The 11,853-nt window shown below is 52.3% G+C and overlaps 1 protein-coding gene across 3 annotated transcripts; it reads right to left on the bottom strand.

The window, feature by feature from the left end:
* Positions 1-819: 819 nt before the first annotated feature.
* Positions 820-11,503, bottom strand: SIRT6 (sirtuin 6). 3 transcript variants are annotated; one of them, XM_044419097.1, is made up of 8 exons: positions 11,399-11,503; positions 10,300-10,427; positions 9,314-9,496; positions 8,822-8,881; positions 7,745-7,840; positions 5,853-5,933; positions 3,304-3,427; positions 820-2,919 (listed from the first exon to the last, which is right to left on the bottom strand). In XM_044419097.1, exons 1-8 carry the CDS (start codon positions 11,462-11,464, stop codon positions 2,617-2,619), a joined length of 1,041 nt encoding a protein of 346 aa, XP_044275032.1. In that variant the 5' UTR covers positions 11,465-11,503; the 3' UTR covers positions 820-2,616. The 3 variants fall into 3 exon arrangements, with proteins under 3 accessions (XP_044275032.1, XP_044275033.1, XP_044275034.1); XM_044419098.1 differs by lacking the exon at positions 7,745-7,840; XM_044419099.1 differs by lacking the exon at positions 9,314-9,496.
* Between the last annotated feature and the right edge of the window lie 350 nt (positions 11,504-11,853).

Genomic DNA, 11,853 nt, shown 5'->3' with positions numbered 1-11,853 from the left:
AGCAAGGTCACTAGCTTGCACTTGTTGCTGGTGTAGGCCAGGTTGACCTCAGGCAGGAAAACAAACATTGGACAGGCATACAGATGCTGGCTGACATTTTCAAGTTTTCTTATCTTCCTATGCCCAGATTAGTTCTGTTTGCACTGCTGAGGGGCATGTACAGGTGGGTTTATTGGATGTCTCACAAAGAGCGGTGCAGCAGGCAAGGGGCAGCTCAGAAATGCAAGTGTCCACCTGAGCAGTAGTCAGGTTTCGCAAGGTCCCTGCTACCTTCTTCAGAGGACTTGGCAGCACCTTGCCAAAACTGCCACCCTCTGGCTTAACACATGCACAATTTGCTGGCATTGGCGAATTTCCCTCTTTGTGCCACATGATGTCTGCCAGGCTCTCCAGTGGGCGCACAGTCCATTTCCTGCCCTCTGCCCATGTTCAGGTTTTGCATGCAAAAAGCAGAGTTCCTTATCTAACAGGAGTGCAGCCACTTTGGCTGTCGAGGAGGGTCTTCCTGTGTTGCCCAGAGCTGACTGAGCCCAGTGACACTGAGCTATTCAGAGGACTCTGGGCCCTTAACCTGGAACAGTTTTCAAGCTGTCACTGATTTTAGCCTTCTTAGATGCTCTGTGCAACCACTTTGGAAACTAGATGTTAACATCCTTTGATGCCCCAAGCTGATGAGAGTTTTGCCCACAGGGTGGCAATCTAGGCAGACCCTGTGCACTGCGCCAATCACCTATAGCAGAACTAGAAGGTGGTGGGTGGATGGAAAAAATCTAGGTATGAACCATTACCTGCTTTGCTGCCTCTAAACCACAAGGAGGAAATAATCAACCTGCTTTAATATTGCATGTACATGTTCAGAACCCCACACACATTAAAATATAATATTGGATACACCCTAATTATCTAGATTTGCCTGTTCATTTTCCAACCATCCATGCACACATTCTGCCCACAACCAGGACTGAATTTAAAAACACTCCCTTTGCAGCCTGCCAAACCAAAGGCACATTTAGCAGGAACCTGGGGCAGCTGCCTGGCCACTTACACAGACAAGTGTTGCCTCTTCCACGCTGAAGCGCTTTAAAGAGCTTTTTATCCTTGGCTGCATCAGGCACTATTTTTAGTGGAAAGGCAGGATACAGACATATCACATAATTAGGGGATGTGGCGGGTTGTATCTGACTGGAGCCTCTGAACTGAATGAAGCTGCTGAATGTAGCCTTAACAATCCCAGTCTACTGCTCGGTCTACCGTCCCTTGGAAGAAAGAGGAAGCACCCACTCAGCCTCGACCCTCTTGGGGAATCTCCGATAATTTGCTGTTGCCGAGCCCTGGTGAGGGCGAGCATCAGGTTATGGCTGGTGAGGGTCAACATTTTTACAACAGACTTACTACGGAGCAGTGATATGGCTGTTTTGCAGTTAGTCCTCACAGGACAAAATGTGTTCCTTTGAAATGTTCCCTGTTGTAACGAGCCCAGATCAGGATTTTGCAAGCGCTGGAGCACATGTGACCCACTTCTAGGCAAAGCCATTTCCGTACACGTGCTGATTTGGCTGGAATCAGCCTTTCCTTGAGGATCCAGGATTGCTTCCTTCCTCCCTGAAAAAGCTCTGGCTCCAAGCAGGAGGACTCAGTGGCAACTTGGCTTCTGTCAGCAGTGGCAAGTAATCATGCCATGTGAAAGACAATGGATCAGGAAAGGGACACCTCAGCTGGTGACTCAGGATGCCCCAAGACCTCCAGACTTCAGCTCCCAAGGCATGCTTTACAACAGCAAAAAGCCTTAAATACAAAAGGCGATCTTGTAAGAAAGTGGAGCTCTCACTGCATTAACATGGGAAAATGGGTAATTTCCTAATGAGTAGATGTTTTGCTCATGCTGTATTGAATGGTGGGAGCTTCCACCAAGGACCAACATAGCCACATATTTGTCCATCAGATTCTGCTTCTCCCGACATTATTGCTGTTTTTGAATGGTTTTGATGGTGGGCTATGCCTGGCTGAAGACTTGATTTGCTCTGAAAGCTCTGGCGTTGCATTAGATCCCTTTGATGGCTCATCTGAACTTGCAAAAAGAAGTCCCAGTCATTTGAAACACCTGTCTGTGTGAACCAGTCTTGGGATATTTAGGCCCTATTTAAAGTTAATGGAAAATCACAAATTCCTGCTACTGGAATGTATACATGCTCTCCACTGGGCTTGTTTTTATTAAACTTTGTAAACAAATCACATTTCTGTGAGTGTGACATCACAGGGAAATGTGGCTTGCTCAAAAAGAGATGCTGTTTCCCATCTCCTCCCATGCACAAAACGGGAAGAGGGAAGGGTGGGAGTGTGTCAGGCAAGGTCACGTGTGTCCCTTCCACGCAAAGAGGAGGTGGGGAGTGGTCAGCAAACATCCCAGGGTACTTGCGCTGTACCATGTGCTCTGGCACAGCTCAAGAAAATGAGTCCGGAGCACCAACAGCCTCCAGCTAGGGGCATGCTGAGCACAGAGGCAGCAGCTGTAAACACCAAGGAGGGGAAAATGCCACATATCTTCAAAAGGTCACATATAAAAATGGATGTCAAAAGGGTTTCCTATGCAGGCAACATGAACACACAGAGGGCAGTTCAGGTAGGCAATGATTCCCGTTTTGGTCGCTTGGCCATGATGGCGTCTGTGTCCAGCACACAGGGTTCCTCTCTGGGAGCAGTGCTGTGCTCCGCCATGCCGTTGCAGTCCAGGTCAGGCTCCTCCTTGCTCAGAAATTTAGTGTTTGTGCTGGGTTTGGCCAACGGCTTGGCCTCACTGAGGTCCGCACTGTCCACCACCACTGGCCTGGTCCATTCAGGGATCTCCAACCCGAGCTGCTTCATGAGTTTTGCCATGACTTCGTCCACGTAGCCATGAATGCGCAGATCAGCGTGCTTGTCCTGGCCGGAGAGGAACAGAAGCGGGTGGGGGGGGGGCTGATCAGGTGGAGGGAGGGCAAAAGGGCGCGCAGCAAGTGGGGATGCAAGGCACATGGGGCAGCCCTGGCCCCGAAGCCAAGCAGTTCTGCGGGGCAGGCTATGCCATACTGCCACCCAGGGCAAGTCCAGGGCGAAAAACGGGGCTCCCACCTCCTTGGATCGAAGGGTGGATCGAAGAGGCCGTAAGACGCATCCTCTCTCCCCTGCTTTCCCTCCCCAAATGGTGGTCGTGCGTTCAAGCCACCTAAGCATGTCGGGTGGGAGCAGCCCCACTTGAACTGGCAGAGCCTGTTCTGGGGCAGCTGTGGGGCAACTGCCCCGAGGGTGTGGAGGGCGAAGACTCACGTGCTTCGTCTGCTGCAGGTTGACAATCACCAGCTTCCCGCCCTTCTTTTTCGTCAGCAGAGGGAGGTCTCCGCTGGGCTTGATTTGCAGAGATGTCCCCAGCGTGATGGACAAGTCAGCTCTCCTGCAAGGAGGAGAGAAATGAAGGCCGGTTCCCACACTGTGCCAGGACCAGCTGCAAGGGACCACCCTTTCCTGAGCAGCAGTGGGGCCCTCTGTAGCTCCTTGCTACACAGTCATGGTCAGACCCAGGCGGGAGATGAATGTCTCGCCACGTGACGAAAGGATGCAGTTAGACAGCAGCAATACCAAGTCACCACTTGCAAGCTGGACACAGGCCATCTGTACTGGAATCAGAATCAGGTCCGACAGCTCAGCGCAGGGGCATTTCCCCTCATCCGCTCAACCCCCTTCCTTGGGCTTCATGCCTCCTTTAGACATTAAGTCTGAGGGCATGGACTGTCCGGATGATGGACTCCCGTGAGCCGCACTGGGAGACTTTTGGCTGAAGACCAGCATCATCCAGTTCACAGACGTCAGACACTCTACGTGGGCTCTAAGCTACTCGAGCTACGCCCAGAGCTATGCAAGTGCCAGAAAAGGTCCCAGCCAGCTGGGACCAGGGTCCTGCCTTAGATACATGCCCCTGGCCTTTGAGAGGGTCCAGGGCAGCTTTGCTGGTCATTCCAAATGGGGCACGTCCCTAACTCTAACCCAAACCTCAGTCCTAACCCTAATGGCCAGCCTTCTCAGAGTTCCCCTTGGGAGACTCTCCTGCATGCAGGTCAGGAGGCATTGAATGTGGCCCCTTCCGAGTGGGCCTTCCCGGGCTCATCATTAAATGACCCCTTCTGCTCCATTTCACTGCATCAACTACTGCTCTGCATGATTGCAGCTAGAATTTAAAAAAAAATATTTTAAAGGTCATTTCAATAGTAATATTTTCATTTTAGGAAAAATACACAAACTTATTATTCTTAGAGATATAGAAACACCACAAACATAAGTCATAAAATCATTGAGTGGTGGTCGTTTACCTGCTGATTAACAGTGTCTAGCGTGGTGCCCAGCCCCAAAATAGTTTCTTCCCTGGCCAACCTGCTCTCGTTATTAGGAAATTCCTCCTAAATTTAGTCAAAATGTGGTGTAGTGCTTGAAAGAGTTCGTACGGTGCAGTGTAGTGCAGTGCTTGAGAGTGTGGGACTGGGACTCAGCTGATCTGGGTTCTATCAGCATCAGCATCATTACTGGCTATTTCATTTCTCTACCACCCCTCAGTCGAAGCTCTCTGGGTGGTTTGTAACAGCCCCAGTTCAGCTCAGCCATGGAGCCCACTGGGTAACTTTGGGCCAGTCACACACTCTCAGCCCAGCCTACCTCACAGGGCTGTTGTTGTGAGGATAAGGTTGAGAGGAGGAAAAGAATTAGGTTGGCCACCATGAGTTCCTTGGAAGGAAAAAAGAGCAGGATATAATAACTAAATCCTGCTTCCCCATCAACTCCCTCCCTCGGGGCTCGACTAGACTCCTGCATCCAGCAGCCACAAAGAGCGTGTGGCCCTCTCTCCTGTGTGAGAACCCTTCAGGGATTGAGCTCGTGGTCACACCTCCCCTCGTGGAGCACCGTGCACTGGCTCTGACACAGCGGCCACGCCGCAGGTCCTCCCAAATTGCTCCTGCTTTGCCCAGTGTCTCCTCCACCCTCATCTTCAAGGGGGCCTGCTTGCTGTTGCCAGAACCAGAATGAGAGGCTAAATCACCTGGTTCGGCAGCGCCCATCCCATGTTCCTACCAGAAAGGGGACTGGGCACGTTCATGGGAAAGATCGGCAGCGAACCAGCATGGCCGCTGAACGCAGCCTCCCTTTGTGGAAGCAACCCATCCAAGAGCATCCGGAGTGCCGTGCTGGGCGGGTCCAGCCTTCTGCTCCTGCAGTGACCAACCAGATGGCACAAGTGGGAGCCCCACATGAAGGGGAGTGCAATAGCACCCTCTTGCCCATGTTCCCCAGCAACTGATGCACACAGGTGCTCTGCCTTGGGTCCAGGAAGCAGGAAACAACCATTCTGGACAGGCTCACCCTCCCTGAATTTGCCCACTGTAACAGTATCCTGGGCGGCAGCCGTCACTGCAACTTGGGGCCGGGCATTCGTTTCTCCCGCTGTCCTGCATCTTCCTCCAGCCAGCATCATGGAATGCCACTGAGAGAGAGAAAAACTGCTCCCCCTCCACACCGCGCACTGCTTTGCGAGCCTCTGTCATGTCTCCCCCTTATACACACTTTCTCTGAAGCCAGAAGCCCCAAAGGACCTCACAGGAGAGTCGTTCTGTGCACAGAAACTTCTTGTAGTTTTTTCTGGAGCGGAATGACATGGCTAGCCCTTTGGAGAAGACCCAGATGAAGGCTTTGCAGAAGTGTTGCGTACAGAATTACCGAAATGCTGATCTAACAATCTGAATTTAGCTGCCTGTTCAGGCTGGTAACCGTGCATCTCAGAACTGAGCTAATCAGGTGCAACTCTGTGACATGAGATGGTGGAAGGACCTTACCTGCTGGCTTCACTAGCCAAGCTGAGATCACGGTCCGGCAGAGAATCTTCCCAGTCTAAGATGGTGTCCATTAGCTTCCCTCTTCAAAAACAAAAACCATGTTTAGCTACAAGCGTCTAGGAATGTCAAAGAGAAACCCAAGTCGAAAACGCAATCAGTTCTTGTGGGAGGAACAGCCATTCTCTCCCAGAGACTTTGGAGGCAAACATCTGCCACAGGGAGAAGGGCGTTTCCTCCTCCCAGGAAGTCCTGGGGTAGGGAAGACCTCCCGTCTAGCATTCCTACCACTCTCTCCAAAAACAAGTCCCTAGAATGTTTAGGGCATTGCTCCTCAAACTACGGCCCGCGGGACGGATCTGGCCCGCCATGGTCATCCATCCGGCCCGTGCTGCTGTTCGCTACCCGTGCTTGCTGCATGAGCAGTGAGGTGGTGGCTTGCTCACTCGGAGATGGTCTCTGAGCAAGCAAGCCACTGCCGCCTGCCTCCCTTTAGAGATGGTCTCCAAGCAAGTGAGCAAGCCGCCGCCGCCTGCCTCCCGTACGCGAGCACCTGCCTCCCCCAGGCACCCCACCTCACCAGCTTGCAACGGTCACCACAGCCTTTCAACTGGCCCCCTGTTCAAAAAGTTTGAGGACCCCTGGTTTAGGGGAAGCTGAATCTGTTTAAACGGATATAAAACTGAACAGCTGGCAGAGTAGATCTCATTTTGCTACTTTAATTCAGGTGGGGTTTAAAATAGCAAGAGCAGTTTCCAAAGGCAGGGAAGGGGTAGCAAAGCCCACATAGTAAGTTGGTCACAGGCTTCAAATACTGCATGGAGGCAAACACATTCTGGGAGAGGCCCTCTGCTGCTCAAGATCTCCTGGGCTCCAAATTCTCACCTTTTCTCTGATCTGCAGCACATTCAACAGCCCCTCCTAGCCCAGAGATGCACCCACTTGATCCTACCGGCATGTCCCCTTCTGGAACTTTGTGCTTGCATGAGAGAAGCTTAGTTTCCACAGCCCCCACCCCTGCTCTATTGGCTGAAGTTGCTGGAAGGTCACAGAACTGCACCAATATTTTAAATTGATCCGGAGAGACACCACAATAGCATTCTCATGGAGGAAAGGCTCAGGCAGGCACAGGGAGCTCCCTTCAGCCCACAGGCAAAATGCAATTCTGCAGAAGCTCCCAAGGGTGGGGGGGGGGTTTGGAACCACCAGCACAAGAGGCAGCAGCACATCTTGAGTGCCAGTAACAAAGGTGAGCATTTTTTTGCTTTCAGAAAGGGGATAAAAACTTGTGCAGAAGGCAAAGCATCAGCCAGTTATCAGCAGTAATGGCCATGTAGGTTTGGCCTGCCTCAGGGAACTGCTCTGGGCAAGACTACTTATGATTTGATTTGTATGCCGCCCCACTAGCCACAGGCTCTCCAGGCAGCTCCCATCATTACAACAGACTAGCTCCTCAGGAGGCTGCGGTTTGTCTCTCACCTGCCCATGGATTGCTGAATAAGGTAAGGGCCCAAGAGATGGATGGGGGGACCTCCCACTGGGCAGAATTAACACAGTGGCAAGTGGATGTACACACTTAACGGACTGCTGATGGCTAGGAGAACAATGACTCCACAGCCAAAGAGGGCTGAATTTCATGTTGCAGGTTTGAGAGGGCCACTCATGAGGCCCATGGAGGCTCGCTCCGTGGAAGTGAGCCTGCAACAACCCTCCACAAACTCTGCTGGGTGTCTCTGGTGCTGGATGGCTCCCACTCTCCTGTGGGGCAGCGAGAGAGCCCTACAGCACAGTCCGTCACTGTCTGGCCTTCCAAATGTCACTGGGGACTAAACTGAACACGGAACTCCTGGAAGACAGGGTGCACCCATGACGGGGGAGTGGAGAGGGACACATACCTGCAAGCCCGAAGCCCTCTGTGTTTGGAGGCGTCACACAGGCGGCCGGTGGGCTTGAGGCCCATTGTGCCTACCACCGTGTCCCTCACGTACTGCCTTGAACGCAAACAGAGCAGGAGCAGCAAAGGGTTAGGATCTCCCAGCAGCAGCACTGAGGGGGATGCCAGGGAGAGAGGAAGACCCCCCCCCACCCCACCTGCCATTCAGGCCCAGAAGCCCAGGCGGGTCACAGGAGAATGGCAATGGGTCAGCAGGAGGCCTGCACACCCGCCCGCCCCCCCTCACCCCTGCAGGGCCAACCAGGGAAGCCCTGCCTGGAGATGCTTCCAAGCAGGGCAGGACTGCAGCGGCACTTCTCTGCCACCCATGGCGCGCTGCCTGCAGCCCAGGACTGGAGACAGAATGCCCCGAAGTCCCGCTTGCAGGGGAATGAGAGCAGGAGACTCTGCTCAAGCCCCGTCTCCCTCAGACCTGCCTGAGGACTTCCCCGTGGGGCATGGGGCTGGCCAGTGCAGGAACAGAGTGTTGGACGGGAGAGGCCTCGGCCTGCTTTCCCGATGGCCATCCCTGGACCATGTTGGCACGTACAGAAAACTCACTGTAAGAAATCTGCCCTGTTTGCTGGCCCCAAACAGCCCTGACAGACCTTGCTTGTCCTCACTGAAACTAGCATGGCCACACTGGTTGGGAATGGGAGTTGTAGGCCAACTCATCTGGGGGTGCCCAATTGGGGAACGCTGTTTCAAATTAAATGTTTGAACCCTGTAGATTTCCCCCCACACAGCAGATGGTCAAAAGCCCGCCAGGTTTTCTGCTACCTTTTCCCCAGCTCTGCAATCTCTCTTTTGTGATAAGGCAACTAGGATAGAATGCAGGACAACCCCACGGCCCCCATTCTCCTCCACAAAAAGGGTGATCAGAAAGTAAATCTCCAGAAGTGCTGGACTTCTGTTCCCCACTTTTCCAAGTACTGGCCATGCTGGCAGAGGCTTCTGGGAGCTGCAGTCCCAAACATCTGGCAATCTACCATCTGCCTGCCCCATCCTGAAAGGCCTCAGGTGGCAGAGGGGAACGTACCTGCCACATTTCATGCATTCCTCCATGAACATGTTGCCATGCAACTCTGCTAGCTTGTTCCTGCAGAAGAGAAAATAGCAGGAACGTTTGCTAGCTTCAGTAGAAAGGGTAGGTCAGGTCGAAAAAAGCACCAAACACTGGAAAGGGAATAGCTTGGTGGAAGTGCCCCAGCTTTGCGTGTGGAACCTCCTGGGTTCAATTCCTGGCATCTCTTGATTCTTACTTGACCCTTGGATCTTTCTTTTTAAAGGGAAGGAGAATGATTCAGAAGTAAAGCCTCTCTTCTGCATGCAAAAAATCCAGGATTCAGCCCATGGCATCCCCAGGTAGGGCTGGAAAAGCACCAGCACCTTGCTGTCAGTCAGTCCATAAGACTTGGCTCGATGGAGCAAAGGACAGGCTCAGGATAAGGCAACTTTCTATAAAGCCATTTCAGGGAGCCCCAGGCAAACTGCTTTCATATAAAAGGAAACAAGACACACTGCCCATTACCTGGGGAAGCCAGAACGCACGTGCAGGCCGTCCACATTCTGACTGACCAGGAACTTCAGAATGCCTGCTCGCTGCAGCTCCAGTAGGGCCATGTGGGTCTTGGATGGCCGTGCGTTCTCAAAGGTGGTGTCAAACTTGGGGGACAGGCCCCGCTCCTCCATGGTCCAGACACCATTGGGACCCCTGGAAGGGGGAAAAAATCCAACTACTGAGCAGGCACAGCTGTGGCTGACCAGCTGCTCTCCTGAAATCTTGAAATCCAGAGTTGTGTGCTGGGAGAAGCAGAGGTGGCTTCGAAGAGCTGCAGCACAGTCACTGCAGTTCTGCTATACTGCCCAACTGTCAACGCACTCAGGGACTGAAACCCTCAGAAGACACACTGCTGATCAAGAGGGTTGTGGGAGATTCCCTCATCACTGGACTTGTTGCAAAGACCTCCTGAGAAAGGAGTTCAGAGGCCGATTCAGTGTCTGTTTGGCTTTTGCCACATCGTGCAAAATTGAGGGACTATTTGGGCAGAATTCTAATCTCCCAGTGCTCCCTCCCCAGGCTCAAGCAGCGTCCATGGTTCATCAAGCCTGTGGATTCCCTCATCCTGCTCTTCCCCTCAGTATACCCAGCCTCCAAGACAAAAGCATCTCCCACAATGCCTAAAAAGTTAGGAAAGCTGTGCATGATCTCCCTTCTGTTAGGTACTTTGAGTGCTTTGGAGAAACATATTTGACCCAAGCAGTGACTGACCTCCTGCAGTCCCCCAACCAGAACACAAACCCGAACACAAAGGCCTCGAGGTCTGTTTCAGGCCTCGACTTTTGTACCTGGCCTCAAAGACACCCAGCAGGGCCCACCCTTGCGCCAGCCAATAGCTAGATGGGCCCTGGAATAAAAGAGCTGCCTTCACTGCAGTGTGGCCATGTGGTCCAGGGGTCGGTGGGATATACCCCTGTATTCCCTTATGCAGCTGCAAGTTTCCTTGCTCGGCTTACCTGAAATCTGGGATCCCTGAAGCTGTACTAATGCCAGCCCCAGTGTGGAAGACCACATTGGAGGCATTGCGGATCAGGCCCACCAGCTGCCGGACCTTCATCTCCAGCTCCTCCGGAGGGTCAAAAAACTGAGCAGAAAATGGAGGAAGGCAAAATAAGTTTGCTCAAGTTAATGAGAAAAGTCAATCAGCCTTACAAAGTCTACACTATTGAAACCCACCTCACCTCCAAATTTGCATCATGCACTTATCTTTTGCAATAGTTTCCAATCTTGCCAGCCTTAGCCAGGCATTACTTATAGCCCAGTTGAGGGCAGCGTGTTTTTACAGAGTTCACACTGGTCTCCAAAGATGGTTTTTTTTTTTAATCAGTCTCTCACACTCATTATAATTATTAGGCTAATTTTGCTGTCTGTGGTTTATATTGATTCTGGGTGGTTTCCTGGTATATTTGCCATGGATTCCAGAATTTGCATAGGGGGGCTGAAGTGGGTCATGTTTTACAATGGGAAGCAATGTGGAATAAGAAATATAATCATAGGCAAATTTATAGCATGTTTTATGCCAGTGTGGTGCAATGGTTAGAGTGTTGGACTGAGGAACCAAGAGATCTAGGTTCATTTGGCCATGAAACTCACTGGGCTGCCACCTATCAGCCTATCCTACCTGACAGGGTTATTGCAAGAATAAAACGGAGAGAACCTCATAAACTGCAACCAAATGCAACCAGTCAATACATATTATGACTACTGCATGATTATGGCTGACATTTTGCAATGTTTCAGGCATGCTCAGGAGAGGGAACCGGGAAGCAGCAAACAAGAGGGGCAGCGGGAAGACCAGACTCCAGTCCTTCAGAAGGCAAAGGTCCTTTGGGGTGGGGGGAGAGAAAGGTAGCTGGCTGTGGGGGCAAGGTGCTCCAGGGAAGGGGAAAGGAGGTCCCTTCTTGGGGAGGCAAAAAAACCCCACGAGAATGGGGGGCACGTTTGCCTTTTATTCCCCGCCTGGTTTCTTGAGTGAAAGGGAAAAGGGGCAACTACGGCCTCCCGCCACCATCCTTTGGACGGTTTCCATGGCAACCGCGAGGCCTCGGCTCTCACCTCCGGAAGGCCGCACTTGCCCTTATCCGCGTAAGGCGAGAGCCCCGCCGCGTAATTCACGGACATCCTCGCGCCGCCTCCCTCTTCCCCGTTTCCTCGAATGCCTATGAAGTTTTCTCGCGTGGCTTCCGGTCACGGGAGAGGAAAAGGCGGACCCTTTTCTGAACATGCGCACCACCTCAGGCACGTCTGAGAAAAAAATGCACGGTAGCGAGCGCCATCTTCGTCTCTCGCCTGTCTTAGAAGAGGCGACGGTAGGCGGCGCCATTTCTGTTCCTGGCAGGAATGAGCGACTCGTTTCTAATGGACGCGGAGAAAGGCTAAGACGGATTAGCGGGAGGGGTGCCATCTTTGTTGCAAGCAAAAGGCGTCATTGGTTAACGCGGCAATAACAAACCGTGCCATGTTTGTTTCTGGCGGAGAGAATTGCCCAGGGCACCATCTTTCCCATTCTT

The sequence above is a fragment of the Varanus komodoensis genome, unplaced genomic scaffold, assembly GCF_004798865.1.
Source record: "Varanus komodoensis strain SLA01 unplaced genomic scaffold, ASM479886v1 scaffold99, whole genome shotgun sequence".
NCBI lineage: Eukaryota > Metazoa > Chordata > Lepidosauria > Squamata > Varanidae > Varanus > Varanus komodoensis.
The sequence above is the reverse complement of the archived record's forward strand: the minus strand, read 5'-3'. Positions and strand labels throughout refer to the sequence as shown.